At 35.7% G+C, this 19,559-nt stretch overlaps 1 protein-coding gene across 1 annotated transcript in view; it reads right to left on the bottom strand.

Moving 5' to 3' along the window:
- The window catches only part of LOC104156483 (cytoplasmic polyadenylation element-binding protein 3-like), a 33,106-nt gene extending 13,895 nt beyond the window's left edge, over positions 1–19,211 (bottom strand). The window contains exons 1-2 of the mRNA XM_009708146.1: positions 19,081–19,211; positions 17,944–18,848 (exon numbers count right to left, since the gene is read on the bottom strand). Of these exons, the coding sequence (XP_009706448.1) occupies positions 17,944–18,837 (894 nt within the window). The 5' untranslated portion in view covers positions 18,838–18,848; positions 19,081–19,211. The remainder of the gene's footprint in view (positions 1–17,943; positions 18,849–19,080) is intronic.
- Between the last annotated feature and the right edge of the window lie 348 nt (positions 19,212–19,559).

Raw genomic sequence — 19,559 nt, 5'->3', positions numbered from 1 at the left:
CACTCGAGCAAGCTAAATCAAGTAAAAGAAATTTAGACACAACAGATTTTTGAGTATGTTGTGGCATATGCATAAGTATAATGCATGGTGACTACAGATTTTGTAGTTTGGGTGATAAAATGAACAAGTCAGGGGGAACATTCTAGCTCGTAAGTAAAAGGGCTACTACCATTTTTCTTAGTAGCTTTCGTTTCAGTAGTAATTCATTTGTACTCAGCAGATTTGAAGATTGTTTCCTAAATTCAGCAATTTCTTCCAAGCCTGGTGCTTCTGCACACACACACAGGAGGATGTTTCCTTATCTCTCAGCATGAACAGGTTCTCCTGGTTTTACAAACTGGTATGTTCAATCCCCCAGATTTGGCTTTTGCATTGTTTCCACAGGCTACCGATCTACTGCCAAACAATCCCAACAACAGAAAAAATTCAAAAAGGTCTTCAGTAGCACATGAGAATTTTGCAAGAAAGTTCTGGGACTAGGACCATGAATGGAAATCAAAATATAAAATAGAGAATGACTAAGCAAAATAAAAAACTTGGAAAAGAAGTTTGAAAATCCAGCAAGTCTGAAAAATCTGCTGGGATCTTCTAGAGGAGACAAAGATCCCAAGACCTACTTAGATAAACTACAGTATGGACAAAAGAGAAATCTCCAGCTACAAAGCACTGCCTTTGGCTACACAGCAGTAATTCAGTTAGTAAAAGAGTAAGTCCAGCCTGCTCATGTTGGATTGTACTTTTGGCATGTACATACAGCGTAGTGTATATGGCAACATATTTCAGTTCTTACAATACTGTAGCCTTGACAGCTTAGTAATAACAACTCTTAGAGAGGGTATGGGTCCCAGAACTTTAAATCCCAGCCCTTGGCTGTTATCTATACATTCATTCATGACATAGACTTCCTCAAAATGTCTACATTATGCATAGTGAAAAATTACAAATGCATATGCAGGATCAGATTTTTGAAGGATCACAAAGTGAAATGGACCTTCAGTTGAAGTTGGGTCTCAACTTTCTACCTTTAAATATCTTACTTGTAAGGCTCATTAAAAATGTCACAAAATACAGTGTCTATAATCTGTCTGTTATTTAAAAATAAATAAATAAACTCCAAACAGTAACTTTGCCAAAAAATAACTGCAGAGTCAAGACACTAAAATAAAATGAGAAAATACACTAATTTGCATTTTACTTGCATTTTACACTTTTGTGCATATGTATTATGCTATCTTTAATTACACAGCCATAATAATTTTTCAGAGGTCTCCAGTCTCCATCCAATATGCATAATAAACCAGCTCCAGGAATGAATCAAAACAGTGCTTTGAAGAGGTCTGTTTATCTCTAGGACAGATGCCTGTGTTGCTTATTCCAGGAGATGCCTGAGGTTTAAGCAGTGTGTCAGCAAATTCCAGGAGGGAAAAAGACATTCTTAAAGCTATCTTAATTATGAAACAAAGATTACCTAGCAGTACCTGAAGTATGTAATTGACATCTATGTGTATCATTTGAACTCAAAAGATCTTTTTCCCTTTATCATACCCTGTAATGTGGTGTACTTTGTCCTGCCCCCTTCAAACTCAGAGCACAGCTATGTAAGGGCAAGGCATACCTACCACTACTTCAGTTCCCTCCCAATAGATACACAAACCATGTCTTTACTGGTAAGAGGGAAAGGTAAAGAATGAGAAAAGAATATACGATTACATGATGGATGACAAAGCCAAGACCAGGGCTAGGGCCATAACAGGTGTTAAGTGGACCTTAATACAGCCTGGCTTCCTCACTGCCTCTTTCAGCTTCAACAGGTAGCCCAAAGTAATTGCAACTAATGAACTAAAAAAGGAAATGACCAACATAATCCATGGCAGAGAAAGAGAAAACACGCACCTTGCTCCAAAATCAGAGGCTGTATCTTTTTCTTGTCTCTGCAGAGGATTATGGCAGCAGAGACACTTGACCATTCATTGTGCCTGTAGTTTGTTTAAATCAAAGTGAAAAGTCTTACCCTGAGAAGGCATGTCAGGAATCTAACACATTGCCCAAGCCTAGCTATTGTGCATACTCAAAATCCTTAACCATGTTATTTTTGCACGTGTTGAATCCTTGTTAGCATGGTCATCCTCATCTGTATCATAAAATACACATTGAGCTGAGAGATACACCTGATCCGACTATTTTTCAGTATGCAAGCAGCAAAACCTCAGGTACCTAGATCCTTCCAAAGATACATTTCCCTGTGTCTATACATTTCAGTTCATCTGCTGACTTCCTATTAAGCTTCCAAGCTTCCTATATTCTGAACTGTATCTCAATTTCAGTAATTTAATTCAGTGTTCCACATTTTCATGCTGCCCTAGATTTTAAAGCTTCCTGCACCAGTACGTGGCACAAAGCAGCCCAGCTCTACTGAGCAACAAGATGGCCTCCACTCACTGAACTATTAACTGTTTCCAGAATACCAAAATTCCAGTTAGGTTCACAGAAGTCTCAGTATTTTTTACTTACTAGATTCTGGGACATTACATGTAGTATTTTAATCAGAAGGAAGAAATGAGATCCTGGGGAACAGCTAAAATTCTTATGGCTTAAACACCTTTCCTATCAATGCAAACTTCTTCACTGTGGTCACTGCTGTGTTTCATTCTTCTGTGCCTGACATAAGCCTGGATTTGGCTGCACAGGATTGTTAAGCATTGCCAACTAAAGCTGAAGTCAACGGAAGCACAGCTTTGAATAAATACAAGGTAAAATGCCAGCACTGCCCTAAACTGGGCTCACTCACTCTGTTCTAGCACCTGCAGCAGGGGTTATTACTAATACCACAAGGAAAGCAAGTTTGTCTCGCTCCAGTATCCCAATCCAAAGCAGCAAAAACAGCAACTGCAAACAAACAATTATGGAAGTTTGGCTCGGGACATGCTCAATCTGCCATGACGGTGCACAAGAATGATTACATATAGCAAGCTCTAAATACTCACTGAGCAGTCTTTAGCTGCTAGGAGCTTCAGCTGTGATACAATCCCACTTGCACTCTCAGTAAAGTTTAAAAAAAAAAAAAAATCTTTCAAAAGATAGGAAATCTGAGAAATATGGTCACATGGTAAAGTAAAATGATCACTTTCCAAAAGAATCAAAAAACTGTAACTAGCAAGTTTTACTTCCTTTGCAGCTTGGTGCTGGAATACTGCCAACTGTGACTGACAACACAGATGCATGCAGAACTAGAATAACCAGAAATTTCAGTAATTTCTTCCTTATATTGGATTTCCTAAAAATATCAAATAAAACAAAACATATAAGAAGGCATAAAATGTAGGTAGGAGGGGAAAATAGGGTAAATTTGTCTATGCCTATGATAAAGAACATTACAGCAGAGTTAAGTCTTAATGGAATTTTATTATAATTCCACTTTCTTTTTTGATCTTTCCAGTTAATTTTGGATAGTATTAAACTAAGCCAGATTTATTATGTTCCTTTACTGGAACAAAAAGGGGAAAGTTTTCTTATGTACCCACAGAAGAAACACATCGACTTTTCATACATTTGTCTTTTCTCACTACCAACTGGAGCACATTTTACTTTCATAGGTGTTCAGAAGTTCACTGGGCAAAAGGTGAATTTTTTTAAGCTTGTTCAAAAAGCTTCTAAGAAAAATAAGGAAGTTTAATACAAATATAAAACAGTATCTAATTGTATATAGATTACAGAAACTTTTCCATACAATTTGAAAAATAACATTTCAGAACTCTAGTTAACGATATTTAATCATCTTGTCTGTGTTACATAAATCTTTAGAGCTAACTTGCAAGAACTCAGATTGAATCCAAAAGCCCTGAAAACTTGATCTACTTAAGCAATTTTTTCACAAAGGTAAAGGTTGTATTCAAACTTTACCTCCTTATAAATTCTGAGCTCTAAAATGCTACAAGAAAACCAAAATCTTTCAGTGAAATGTTTGCAATTTTTATTTCCAAATGAACTAGAAATAGGAAGATATTCAACAGGCATTATACAGAATTACAAAACTAATATAAATTATATTATTCAGTTTAAAGGTAATTTCACTTTGCAGTTAAGATGAAATTCTCTTTTTGTACACACTTAATACATGGTCAAAATATATATAAGAATGTTTAGGCTTTATAGCCATAAGACATGGCATCATGATCACTTAAACAGAATATCCTGACAAGTTACTGAATATTCAATATTTCTTGCAAACTGTGGGGAAAGGAAGTGATAGAATTCACCCTGCCTTTTCCTAAATAGAGGTGGTAGCTATAGGGCAAACAGAGGAATATATTGTTTCCCTGGTTTAGGCAATTCATGTTTTGGAGTTGCAGGGAACAAACTACAATATGGCCCTGCTGGATACAAACTCTCCTTCATTCTATATTATATTGTTAATTTCTTTCATCAGAGCCTTACTAAGCAATAGCTTGCATACTATGCTCTTTGAAGCACCCTTAGCTATTCTTCCAATACAGACTTTTATAACATGCCAAGCACACTACTTACATGATCACTAGTGTTATTTTTCCACCTCAGATTCAAAGACAGTAAAGCACCTAGTCAAATACTTAAATCACTTAACCTAATGCTCCAATAGGGAACACTTTATTACCAGCAAATATAAATATAATACACTTATTAGTTCAAACATCTTCCTTTTGCCATTAAAACAATTAGACAATGTATTTAAAAGTCCCAAACAAACAAAACCCCCACAACAACCAAAAAATCAAAAGAATCTACAAAACAGTGATTATTTTTACACCCGTGACATTACTGTAGGGAATGATCTGCAGACATTACAACTGACTGAGCACTCACCGACAGGATTTATGTTTAGTCATATTTTGTTCAATGTGATGCTTTAGATAAAAATCTGCCCATCAGCCCTGCTGCTGAATGCATCTCAAAAAGCTGATGTATCCACTTTCTATTATAGTTACTGATTCCAGTAACAAATGGTTCTAACATTCGTAAAATATAGGATTAAAGTAGTTACACCCAAGATGATCATCAATTCACAAAAACAAGCAAGTGGAAAAAAAAAAAGATGTCAGCAGTAGAATTTACAAGGCTATTCATTATACCCTTGAGCTATTAAAATGACATAATTTAACTGGTTCATTGGCCTGCTGCACAAGAGTTCAACACTGATAAGGTACCTTTGGGTTTCTACCATTCTGTTCAGGAGAATGATGCCTGCATCCATCCTATAACAAGGAAAAACTAACATTGACCTAAGAATACCCTGCCAGCTAAATCAGCACTAGTTAAGTGCAAACCTCAAATCACAAGATGAAAGCACTACTGTTGCCTTTTGCATTTATCCACATCTGTATTCATAACAATAGCTATTTTCATTGTATTGGTTCTTTGAAACTATTCCCCCTCCTCTACACACCCAACGGAGCCAAGGACTGAGCTATATTTTGAAACACTGACCTATTCAAGTTTATATTCAAACAAGGCTACTATGTAAGTGAAATAGCAAGAAAACTTTCCAGTTTCTCTAGAAAGCGAAGCCTTCCAAATTGTAAAATTTACTACAATCCATTTTCAAGTACTTTGAAATGATGCATATGGTGTCAGTTACTTCTCCCTTGCCTAACAAGAAAAAATTGTTATACAAGTCACCTACTAGTTCTACTTTGTGAAACCATGTCAGAAGAGCGTGTTCCTGTTCAGACAAGCAAGGTAAGACTGTCTGTAGAAGCTTGCATCAAAACATTACTGCTGACAATTGTGGTTGATTTTATTTTTCAGAAGTCACAGGTACAGCTTCATTTATTAGTAGCCAAAAATAGCAGGGCCCACCAAGTTGAGGACCGTTACCACTGAAATGTTGAATCTAGCCTAAAGTTTGCAAGATTGTATTTGCAGAAATTCTCGTCCACAGAAAGTGAATGGGTATATTGTCATCTTGGATTACCATATATGAAAATGCCACAACTTCACTTCCATTTTTATTATAAAAATCCTACTTTTCCTTATCCCTGATTTTTGTTTCCTCCACCCTCTTGTTCTGCCTTAGCCTTCCTACTGCACAGTTAGCTGCTACTTAGGGCTTTGTGAGTTTTAAGAAAAGCCCTTTCTGTTACTGTGAGAGGTTCCACTGTTTCCAATAACAATATGATCTTAGAAAGCATACATGAGTAAAGAGAATTATTTAATGAGATTAATTAGGTCAGACATTTATGGGAATCATAATTTAAAACTGAAAGGTATCTTTATAAGTAGTTTAAAGAAACTTTCAAAACCACAAAATATGTTGCAAACATTTGACAGACTTGGTTATTATACATCTTAATGGTTACTAAGCGCATCAATACATGGTATTAGATTTGGTTATAAGCCATCTGTTAATGTGCTGGACCCTAACAATCAGTTAATACATTAATCATTTATTAACCCTTTATAAATGTACAGTTACTGTAAAGGTCATGTATTAAATGGCAGTAGCAGTAGCTACCTATACGTTAGTTCATCAATGCTTTTAACAAATCTCCTCCATGAAGTAAAATACTGCATTAAAGGATCGGCCTAAAAAAGCTCTGAGTAGTACTCTGGAAAACGCTTCCTTGTGAGACCACAGGGAACATAGGCGTTTAATATATTAGATTTAAGGTTTCTGAAGTATGATCTGTTAACTGTTGTAAGGTCATAAAACATTTCATGATTTTCTATCACATACTGCTAATTCTCTACTCCATTTCCAGCTGCTTAACACATGAAAAACTTTACAATGAAGTTAAGATTTCTGTTTGTTACATTCCAGGTGTCTGTCTGATAAACTAAGCAGATACAAGCTCTCTTGGACCTCAATCAATGCACTACCAGTAATATACAAACAAGAATTGCTCAGAACAATTCAAGAAAAGCTTGTCATGCCTTCATATGAGATTAAAAAAAAAACAACTACTGAACATGAGAAAAACATTACTTGAACTAAAGCACAAGTACTTTCTTATTTATAAGAGTAAAATTTTTCAGTCAAATTTTTTCAACTTAACACTGCTTTTTTAATACGTCATTAGATGGTCTGGAAAGATTGATTTTTTAATCTTTTTTTAGGTTAATAGGAAAGAAATAGAAAAATGTGAAAGTCAGACATAGAAAAGAGAAGAAGAATGAATGGATGATCACGGTCATGTCAGTGGAAGGCAGGCTTGAAAAACTGAGAAGATCTAACATTTAATAGAGTATCTTGCAATGCATTGTTCTTAGGTATTCTAATTTAATAGAGCAACTTTGTAAGCTAAACTAAATATAAATATTTTTTAAAATACTATTTTAAATCAGAAAAGCAGTTGTACAAATTAGGCCTAAAAAGAACCCATCTAAAATTCCGTAAAAGAGCACCATCCCAGGTGAAAGTAAAAATATATGTATAAAAGATAACACTCAGTATAGCTAAGTGGAGAAGATGGTCCAAGGATATTTGGCACAAGTTCCAAAACTATTCACCCATTCCATGCCTGTTTTTGTTTAACAGTCTAAATGCCTTCAGGTAAGAATTTTGTTACATACATTGTATGACATGTAACTAAAATTAAATGGCATTTCACAGTTAGATGCCAGTGGGAAAGTTTTAGTAAATCATGATGATTACCGATTTTACCAACAAAGTAAAAACTGGAAACAAAAAAACTGTCAACTTGCTTTTAATTTTTTATTCATTTGGTTGTTTAATAAGGATAGAGGCAGAAGAAATCTGAGGTTAGTGGAAATGATAGGCATAGTAAGTTTAAGGTTGAAGAAACATCCAGGAGACCTTTTAGGATATTAAGAAAGACTTTGTAAAAAGTAAAAACCCTGCAATTCACACTTCAACACACACACGCATCATCGTAGCAAGGATTTAGAACATACACATAAATACATAAAAACTCTCTTTTTTCATTACGACCATAGAAAAGACTACACATAACCATCAAAACTTCAAAAATTACAGAAATATCAAAAAAACCCCTAAATTTTTAAAATAAAAACAAAAATGAAGGAGAATGTAATTAGTTTGGTGAGTCTAGTTCTTATTCCTAAATTTAGTTTATCTACACATACAGTGTAAATAAACTAGACAGTAGTGATTATGTAGTAGTACTGATGGTATAGTGACAATTGAAACTTTATCCTTCAAAATCAAGTCAAAATCACTGGGTTGGCCTTTTAATTTCTTATCAGGTAGGAATTATATAATCATTCAAGACAATATGGCAACTTCTTCCTTTTATTTTTTCCCCTTGCTGATAACTAACAAAACAACAGCAGTAAGAAGTAAACACTTCCATTGCTTCAAGCAAAATGAAGCAGCAACTTCCAACAAGGAATTACGAATTTTCATTTAATCCAAAAGAATATTTTACCATCAAGTGTTTTAAAATAAAATGTTCGTTATGTTTTATTTTTAGCAACTTTCATAAGAAGCCATAATGCCAAAGACTTCCTTTAGGAAATAACTCTTAGTCACAAAAAAAACCTTTACCACTCTGAGAACAAACCCAAGAACGCTTCAGTGGGTGATTTTCTCTGCTTTGAAGAGCCATTCTTAAATATAGAAGAGATTAATTCAGAAACATATTACATTATAGATAGCATCACTTTCTAAAGTTGCCTGACATTTCTTATTAAAAGGTCAGCTTTAAGTTGCTTACAGTGTTGCCAAAAATAACTTTTTAGGGTGAATCTTTTTAAGATGAGCACCTTTGAAATAATTCTTCTGTGTAGGAAACATGAATTTCACTGGAACATCCACTTATGATTATGGCATAAAAGGAAATTATATATATAAAAAATGTCTATGTTAAAGACCAAAACCAGGACAAAGACATAATGCTTTTCCCATTTTACGTCAGAAGTGGTTTTTTGTCAATCTGTGAAAATCCATCCCAAGTCACACATTCTGGAAGCTGGGTGTGGGGACGGGTAAAGAAATCAGTTGAGCGTGTTCAGACTAAGCTATCACTTGGTTAAAATTTCTAAATTTCTAAAATTTAGAACTTCTAGCTAATATTTCTGAAAACTCCATTCTCCCTGAATTTATTTAAACCTACTTAAAACCCCTCATGCTATTAAGTGTGCACAGGAGTAACTCCCACAGAGTAAGCGAACATGATTCAGCTTATGACTACAGGGGTTTATTGGGCCTTCCCCTGTAACTTGAAGCTTTGACATAGAAAGCAGAATAGGGAAGGCCAACTCAAATGAGAGGCCTCAGTAAAAAAGGGAATCAAAAAGCAGGAACAGGAAGAAGTAGAAAGGAAGTTTGAAAGGAGTGGAGTTGAACAGTTCAAGGCTGGATGAAACAAACAAACAGAGGCCATGCCCGCAAAATCAAGCTTCAACCAAAACTGAAACCCATTAACAGTATGTGCTCCGTTCACATTACTTTCATTAACTTTGTTAAACCAAGAATAATCTGTAGAGTTGATCAAAAGACTCCAACTTTGGCTGATGAATCACATGAAGGTCATCATCCTAACATGTAACAGAATGTGTGGTTTTGCTTAAGTATTTTACTTAAGCTCTAGGAATTTAAGAGAAAACTGCAATTCTTGCAAATTTTGCAAAGCCATACACAAAAAAACCCTTAGGAAGTGCAGGAGTAAGACTGCCTGTGCAATTTAGATTCTACCATTTTGCATGAATAAACTATAGATAATGATAAACTTCCCTGACAAAAAGTTCTTAATTCCTGAATAACTGGCACGTAACTTAAACTAAAACTTTTCACAAGTGACAATTTGTTTTCTTCACTTTTTGGTGACTAATTTGAGATTCACACAAACAAACACACAAACTTAAAGACAGTCAGTGGATGTTCTGTTTTCAAAGAACTATACATGCTAAATAGTTCAGAGAAAAACCCAACTTTTTAGTCTTCTCGGATTAAACAGTGAGAAAAAAAATTCTTTCACATAAATCTGTGCCTTATTTGCATCCGTAGAATGGAGATCACACCACCTCTTTTCCTAGCACTGTTGTGACAAATCAGATCAATATCTATCCCGATCAGCACAGTGCTTCTCTTGTACAAGATCCTTGAAAAATTGACAATTTTATCTCTCAAATGAGTTTGAAAAGCATGCAATAAAGAGACAAAGACACATTAAACAATGAGGAAAAGGAAGGCATCAATTAGCTGTGTTTTACAAATACTTCTGGGAACTTGTAGGAAAAGACAGACTCATAATTGAAACTTAGGAAAATGAAAATGTTGACCAAGTCTGAAGATACACAAGCAAAGTTTCTGCAATGTTTCACAACTTGCATTTTTAAAATTCTAAAATTTACAAGTAATAATAAAAAGATTACACAAATGAAGAACTGTTTCTATATACAAAAATAGTACATTCATTTAACTACTGAGACGCTTATTATTGGTATGTACAATATTCTAATAATTGCTTAAAAGCAATGCTTCTGTACTTCTCGTAAAATTCTACTAAAAGAAACAGGGAAAAATTAAATAAAGAAGAAACAATAAAACACAACATCGTAATGGTACCCCCTAAATTTAGTTACAGAATGTATAAAATGTCACAATAGCCTAAAACCTGAAAAGTCTAAACATACTCTGACATACTCGTTAGAAAATGAGAATGGAAAACTATTAAATTTCAACTCACATAGTCGCTGAAAAAATAGGTTTAGCTCAAGTATGAAAAAGAGGCAGATTATCTCAATAACATCAAAACCTACTTTGTCAATGTAGTTCTAAAGCAGATGTTACCGAAAATTAATTGCAATTGTTTTTTGGAGAAAATGAACTGCTTATACATACACAGATAAAATTATATCTATACATATATATTTTGTGTATATTTATACACAAAATGCTAATATGACTAGGAATGGAAAATTTGCCTAAAGCTTTGAAATATGCATAGTTTATTTCTCCCATACTACATGTTCCACTTACTCTTGTTGCTGGCTAGAGGGAGAAAAAAAAAATAAATCTCTAAACAGATGTGGACATTTAGGAAGTTTCCCTATAGAAGGGAAGTTATTAGCCCACAGATCACCAGAAAGAGTCCAAACGGAAATTTAGCTGACATTATGCTGAGTAAATAGAAATTAGAAAACTCTGTTTCCTGCCCTTTCTGAAATTTTATTTCCACCCCACCATACCAAACAAGTAGGCTGAGATGAGAAATGGTAAGAACTACTTCAGGCAGCATCTTGCGAAAATAAGCACTTAACTGAGCTTGCAATAGGCTAGAAGGGCACAATAGTCCAATTACCTCTGAGAGAAGGCAGTAACTTCCATCTACTTCTATTGTTCCTCCCAGTTGAAGATCATACAGAATTTCTTTACCCAGCTTTTGATATATTCTGACAATAAAAATACGATTTTTCTGAAGACATGGATTACAAGTAAACAATTCTCTTTCATGCCTAAAGAATATGACGCTCCATTTTCAGCAGTTAATTGCAACCAACAGTTACACACAAAAAGCTTTCAATATCAGTTTCTGGAAGTTGAGAAGTCAGAGTGGGTGGAAACAGGGAAAAGAAAGAGAAAAGAGATACTTTTTCTATCTAAAGTCTGCTAACTGCTAAAGGTCTTGAACAGATCCTTTTCCTTAAATAACATATTACACGTTACTATGATAAAAGCGAAATCAAATCAGCATGCTTATTCTGGCAAAAACCAGTGAAATTTGTAGAGGCCTTTATTTCCTGTGGGAGTTTATGCCACAATTTGGAATAATGTTTTGATTAAATTTTTAGGACAAGCATCTTTTATTTATGAATAGTATTTTCAAACTTTTAACACTATCTCAAGTGATCAGAAGGAAAAAGAAAAACAAATAAAGGCCAGAAAGCGTTAGAGCCTCTCTCAAAGGTCATCGTTGGATAGTTTTGGTATGATGTTTTTCTCTTCAGCCTAATTTAAAAAGTTTTTGAAAGCACAGTAGTCTACCCAGTCCAAGTAAAACTCAGATGTATACAGTTTAAGATCATTATATAACTCTCAACTAAGCAGTGCTGTCTTTTAGCTTCCCTTTGGTATGCTTCAGCCAGGAATCGCTCATAAGTGACATTAATGAAAGGAGAGCTATTTTACCAAGTGATAAGAAATGGAAATGTTTATCACCCAGTCAGCAAACTCAAACAGGAAAACATTACTTTTCTAGATCTCTCTTCCTCTTACATTCAATTCACAAGAGCAGCCTCTAGGTAAAACAATGAAAAATGGGGAATATGATCCAAGAAGGGACATAGCAAAATAAACTGCCATGCCCTTCACCTTCCCTTCTACCTTACTTCCTGAAGGAAAGATAGATAATTCCTTTATCAAATCTTTAACACAAAATTATTGATTCATTGTTCTATATTAATACCTTTAATGTTTTTAAGGAAGTCCTGCCTATATATGGAGTTGCTGAGAATATCAACTGTACACTAAATTCACACCTTTGCTCTACCTTCACTAACTTTGAGGACTTATCTATGAGTCAATTGGTTACTTAAAATCAAGACAATAACCACCAAGTAATTAGTGCTCAAATCATCACACCTTAAATATGAAACAGTCATGTGCTTTTTCTTCTGTACTGTTACTGTGTTTTAATTAACTTGAAAACACAGGCATTTAGAACTCAAATCTAAAATCTAACAAAAATTGTAAAATACTTCACAACTACTAAGGTTAGAATGTCATGTGTTGCTTGTATCTGTTACACTGGAAGACTATTGAGATAACACGACATGTGTTCTCACATTTTAATATTCAGAATCAGGCTACTTATTGTGCTAGTTAATAGTAACAACAGAAGCATGTAAGAAAGGAAGAAAAAAAAAAGCAAACTATGTTACTTCCACAACAACTAGGTCCTTTTCTTTTTTTTCTTTTTGTTCATAAAGTTGCAGGCTGCCAGTACTTGTGTGTCATCATGTAAGAAAAATTAAGATTAGACTACACGTTAAGAAATAATTTTCAAGATACAAGTAACATTAATGAGTATGGTTACCTACTAAACTGTCAAGAAGCCAGAGCCCAGAATGTCAAATTCAGACTGAAGAAATGCAGTGTTTTAAAAGTTAATCTTCAAATATACTTACTACATACAACTATTTCTGGTAGAAAAAAAAAAGCTAGATTTCAAAAAAATCTAGATTTAAACAAAGGCTTTAAAATTACAGTCACCAGAGTGTATTAGCCAGTAAAACTCCTTTACTTATAAATATAAAACTGTATTTGCTACACTTGTGAATGTTCCAATACTTGAACTCATTGTAATTCAGTCATGATTTTTAATACACACAGACACATATATATATGAGATATCCTAATATGTATTTCAGGTTATTGTAAAGAAACAGAACTATGACAAATAAGCTAAAGCCAATTTATTGACTTTGAAGAAGTTAGCACAAACATTATAAAACTGAAGTTAATAGTGTATTTAATATTCTTTTCCCTAGAACTTGAAGACAAAAATTACACTGCATTAGTTTACTACATAAGCATGTATATTCATATGTATGTGTGACTATGCACATAATTTATTTTGAGTATCAATCTGTATTGGCATGGAGAAAGCTAAGTATGGGCTAATATCACAGGCTTGAAGAACTTCAAATGTTTAAAGAAAGCAGCTTCTTAAGGAGCTGTCTATTAATCATCAACCAAAAGTCACATTGGAATTATAAACACACAGTGGCCATTCCCTTGCCCTTCATTTCACTCAACAACAAACAACTACAATGTGTTTAGTACAACACAAAGTACTTGTGCCTGCTAATGTGTTACTAATTAGTGTATCTATACCTAAATGTATAAATATATATTCATATAAACATTATTTATGCATATATATTTATATTTATACAGAAATGTTTGCTGCATGTATGGATTTGCATTTTTAAAGTATGAAATATTGAAGTTACATATAATTTCTAAATTTAGCTTATAATTTTATCTGGATCCAGACCAATTCCTACTGAAATCAACACGGAAAAAAAAACAAACACCAAAACACCTCCCCCAGAAAACCTCTCTCAGTCTCTCTGCAAAAGATAGCACATTAAAACTATCTTTATCCACAATAAATACCATCTTATTTATTTCTGCTAGAGAAAAATTTATCAGTAAAGCTGCCAAGAATGACTTTATGTATGCCGGAATCTTCAGAGCACCAAATTGCTATGCATTATTTAAATCAAAAACTTGCAATTGTGCATTTTTATTGTTTCTAAAGAACATTACTCAGAAAGTAACAAAACTTGGAATAATTTCTGGGAAATTGTTACAGTGTTGTTATTATTAAAAATCCACAGGGCAGATTTCCTTAATTAGCATACTGGTCTCCAAACATTTAATTCCTTCTCCATCTTCTCCACCATAAAGAGAATTTCTTATCCATGCTTCCAAGGGTCTATTTCAGGCACTATCAATCCTCCTAACCCCACAAGGTGTGTCCCAATACCTTCATATGGCCAAAAGCCAAAAGAAATACACTATTTACCTGAGAAAAGTGAAGGAAAAGAGAACTCTGGGAGCAGCTCAGAAGCACGAGATGACAATAGCGCTCTTCAAGCCCCACCACTCTGCTGTAAAAAGGAACTGAACCGTTGCCCAGGTCCCAGGGACAATCAGTTAATGTCAGCCTCAAGTACCAGAAAAGAGGATCACCTAGCGTAGTAATGGCACAACACTACTGCTTGTCACATGGCAATCACAGCAGAAGACCTTCAGTGAACCACTCAGAAGCCAAAGAATATTCAGAGGAACAAACTGGCCACATTTCTGTCTTTCAGATCTGTCCTCGTTCCACATCTGTTCCTGTGACCTTATCTTCAACTCTTATTTGCTACATTATATTTCATTCCAGACCAATCACTTTTCTTTTCCCTTTCAACTATCAGCTCTGTATCTTCAACTTTTTTTTTTTAATACAGTGCAATCAATTTTCCTCAGTAAGAGCACAAAAACAGTCTCCTTCAAAGCATTTTTAGTTGCCTTCCAACACCAATCACAAAGCAGACACCAACAGAATTCCTACCAATTGATATTTTAAATGTTCTGGTATGTTCTGCAACACAACTCTGTGGGACAGATACTGATTGGTTTTGACATACAACGTACACTAATGCATTACTCAAATTCAGGGACAAAGACATCTAGCACATCGCTTTATATACACGTTCTTAAGAGAAACATTTTCAAATCCAACCTTTTTTCCTAGAACAAGACCTATCAATAGCTAAATATCACTTGTCTTCAAATATTACAGACTCAGAACACAAACCTTGATTAGAGAAGTTTTTTGCTTAAAATTTTTTATCACTGCAAAGACCCAAATTAAAAAATAGGTATCACTGATGTTAATTCAACTGGTGAACATATTAATATTTTTCTTTTTACTTAGAACACCTTGAGCTTCATATCTTAAGGAATTAATTAAATATAATCTCAACGTAAGAGAAAAGAACTGGTTAGCGCAAAGAACTTGCTAATGTGCATGAACATGTTGCTGGCAAGTTTACTGAAAGGTATTTCTGAAGCTGATCAAAAACGCCCAGTTATGAAGGGTGGCAGATGTACATGGATAAACCTGCCAGAATTACTTGATAGTGCTGACAAGCAGGAACTTACTGTGTCAACATATTGCCCAATTTTGGGAGTGGGAACGAAGTAGAAGAAGAAGAAGCAGCAGCAGCAAGCAGAACCCAGGCAGCAAGTATTAAACTCTTACATGAATCTGAATTTCATTTTTATCAATATAACTAAACAGTTGCCTCCTATTGGTAGTATGGTTTCAAGACATTCTTCTCTGGCATTTGTTAAGGATAGGAGCAACAACATTAACCCAGATTAAAATCTTGTACACAAAATTCCGCAGCTTGTATTAAAAAGAGCCTAGTAGGAAAAAAAAATACAAGTTTTCTGAGTCTCTGAAATCAGACTGTTATTCCAGCTGGTCCTGAGAGTACTCTTAAGTATTTGCTTTCAGTTGAACAGAAAAATACCAGGCTAAATTCACACAGAAGAAAACAAGTTTCCAAATTTACATAATGCATAATACCTCAGCTTTTCAAAAGCTTAATTTTAAAAATCAAAGGAATTTTTCTTTAAAAACATTTATCTACTTTTTTTTTCCCTAGTGATGACTAAATATCTGCTAATTTATGACAATTTACAGGCACAACAATAAAGTTGTGTATTCATTAAAGATGTATCTCACTGACTAAACCACAGAAATAAGATCATTTACTGCTGTTTTCCCTACTAATTCAAATTTATCAGAATTTGCAATGCCTTACATGCAGACAATTTAAATAAAAGAATAATTGTAAATTGAAACACATTTCCCATTCCTAAAAAATGACTGGGGCTATATTCATTAGCTTTTGTGTTGCTGTGCTCCGTGCAACACAGTAGTTTCACCAGGCATATTGTGTCTGAAGTATAATCTTTCTCGACCTCAGTGCTTCAGAGACATTGACCAGCAGTCCATGAAAGCCACTCCGCCTTCACTTAGGGTAGCCAATAAAAAATTAGCAACTCTCCCTTTAAACAGAATGAAGCAGCAAAATGAAATTTCAGGTCTGACTGTAAGGTGCCCTCTTTGAATAGAGCTGAAAAGTGCACAGGAATGCACACATTTTACTTCAACAATCTCTTAAAGTAATGGGGGGGGTGTTTGGGTGGTGGTTTGTTGTTTTTTTTTTTACTTTGTTTCTATTACTAAGTGTCAATCTAGATGCTATTCTTACCATACTGATACGTCTAAAATGTTTGAGAGTTCATACTTTGTTGAGAAAGCGATTACCTAAAGAGAAAGCATATATGAATGATTTAACTGTATTTTGACACAGAAAATTTCAATTTATCTGAGACTAAAAAAGCTAACCTACAAGAAATTTGAGATTCACTTCACCTTGTAGAGATATAACTGCAAGTGCATGCTCTGCTTTTTTCAACTTAAAATGGATTTCACACCATGACAGGTTTCATTCTACATTAAAATTGCAAATCTGCTATGTGGCCCAGTTTCAGCTGCAATTGATCTGCTTTGTCGTCATAGATTAAAAAAAACAGTGAAGGGCACTGCAGCTTTAAATATTTCAGAGCTATGTAGCTAGTAAATAGACTCCATTGCAATATGGCTCTGAAGGTCGTGTCCTATTGTCTTTTTTTCTCTGCAAATATTTTGAACAGCATAAAATGGTTTACTTTATACAATACCTCCCTGCCATTTCTAAATCACGTCAATTGTATTAAGCATTTCCTTACTGGAAAGAACAGATATTCTCTTTCCATACACACCCACGCTGCTTCTAGATGTATTCAAAACGTCCACTGTGAATATAACAGCAGGGTGTACATATCAGACATATACAGCTTTACATATGTATACCTTATACAAACAGACTCCCTGTTAAATCCCACCACAACATAAAGACATTTAGTTATTTCAATGGCAATAAAGTAACTAACTGGATGTCAGGTCAAGAACTATCTTTGGTTAAAATTAACAGGCCAGGTAGAAAACTGACGCCAGCAATTTTAACATCTCCTGTTTCTCACATATGGGAGAATATGAAAAAAATTTATAACACACAGCACCAAGAGAACACAGTCTGCCAAACCTGTTTTTCATGAAGGAAGGCTACGACCTTTCAGATGCTTAAAAAAAAAACAAAAAACCAAAAAAAACACCAAACCCCAAAAGTCCTGTCACATTTAAGTATAAGTTACAAGAAAAATAAGACTCTAAAGCTTAAGGCAGAATCTGGAATCTTTCTATATGCACTCCCGAGGATCAACCCCCCTTCTTTCATATAACATGACTATTCAATGCAAATATAAGTTATGGAGATGCCTCTCAGATAGAACAGTAACATGAAATAAACCCCTGCTAAAAATACAAAGTTGTGATAGCTGTCACCATGTAGAAGGTGCATGTAGTCATTTACCTGAAAAGGCAACAGATTGTTGCCATTGTCCGTCCTGAATGCGTTGTCTTCCATCCAGGATTTGGGGGTTAAGGGTGCAGCCCGTGGGAACTTCGGAGGGGCAATGACATTGCTGGAGAATGGTTTTTTAAGGGGTGAAATGGGATTGAGGGGGGAGGGTACGCCAACCCCCACTCCCACGCCGACCCCCACTCCAACTGCCCTTCGAGGGTCCCTACCAGCCTGCAGCCCACCCCAAGGGTTGGAAGGTGTACTCCAAGCTGCATTCTGATGGTTATTCCAGCTGGAGGACGAAGAAGAGGAGGCAGAGGAGGAAGATGGTTTGCTGGTCATGATGGGCTGATGGCTGTAAGCAGCATTTCTCTGGGCAAAAGGTGCCTGATTAGGGCTTACAGGTGACCTCCGCTGCTGCTGCTGCTGCTGAGCTTGCTGCTGCTGCTGCTGATGTTGGTGGTGTTGAGTCTGAGCTAGGCCAATTTGAGGCGAGAAAGTGCCACCAAATACAGGGTTGACATGGTGTGGAAAATTCTGGAAAAGCATTGTCCCATTGACTGGAGTAATCCCTTGGAAAAAGCTATCATCCACCGTGTTTGTGGTCCCTGTAGACCAGGTGCTGCCGAAGGAGGGAGATAAGGAGGTGCCGGCTGCAGGTTCTTGTTGAGGCTGGTGAAAGCTCAAGCCAGGCAAAATGGGAGACTCCATCTGCATCTTCTCCTTGCTATTTTGGGAAGGAGCTGATGTGCCGATACTAGTCACTGAACTGTTGTCTTCTGGTTTGGGTGTCTCCGATGAGATGGGTGTAGAGGGGGCTTCTGCTGAGTTTGGATCTTGCTGCTGCTGCCGCTGCTGCTGGGGCTGGGCTTTGCTTTTGTCCATCAGTAAATCATCCTGCATGGTTTGCGCAGCTGAAACAGTAGGGGAAAAAAACCACAAAGACAAGATTATTAACATTGTCATTCATACCACAAACCAGGCTGTTTTAATCGTTTGCCAGCCAAAAATCTCATCCTATTGCTAGTCCTATGCTACAGCAGATTGCAAGGCAAACCCGTAATCTTCCCCCTCCCCCATTTAGGAATATGCAACAACCTTTGATCGTGCTAGATTGCCTTTAAAAATTTTTTAAAGATGCTTCACCCTTTTTGATGCCTTGTTTTCCTTCAGTCTAAATAAGAGATGTGCTTATAGGGCAGAGATATACAGCAATTTCGCCACGTCTCTTTTCTCTTACACCGGAACTCAGAGCTCTCACCCTGCAATGAGAAACTGATTCTGGTTCCTGTTTTTCCAAGCACCCTCCTCCTCCTCCACCTCCTCCCCCTGGTTATTTGCATACGTCAATAAATACTGCTGCGTCCTTCAGCAAGGTTAAAAAGACACCAGTCTTCTGTCTTCTCCACCCCCCTTTCTATAAGCGACCTTTAAAGGAGCCGGGTACCGATTTTCCTTAATTAACAAACAAGCTTTCAAATATTTAAATTTATCAGAGAGAAAGCACACACGACATCTCGCAGTGACACGGAGCGGTTCTGAGCTGCACAATCCCGCTCTGGCCTTTTTCCGCCGCACAGCTCGCGGCTCGCAGACGGCATGAGAAGCGATCGCGACGACGGGGG

This window comes from Cariama cristata, unplaced genomic scaffold (assembly GCF_000690535.1).
Source record: "Cariama cristata isolate BGI_N322 unplaced genomic scaffold, ASM69053v1 scaffold43999, whole genome shotgun sequence".
Taxonomy (NCBI): domain Eukaryota; kingdom Metazoa; phylum Chordata; class Aves; order Cariamiformes; family Cariamidae; genus Cariama; species Cariama cristata.
This window is presented reverse-complemented; position numbering and strand designations above follow the sequence as displayed.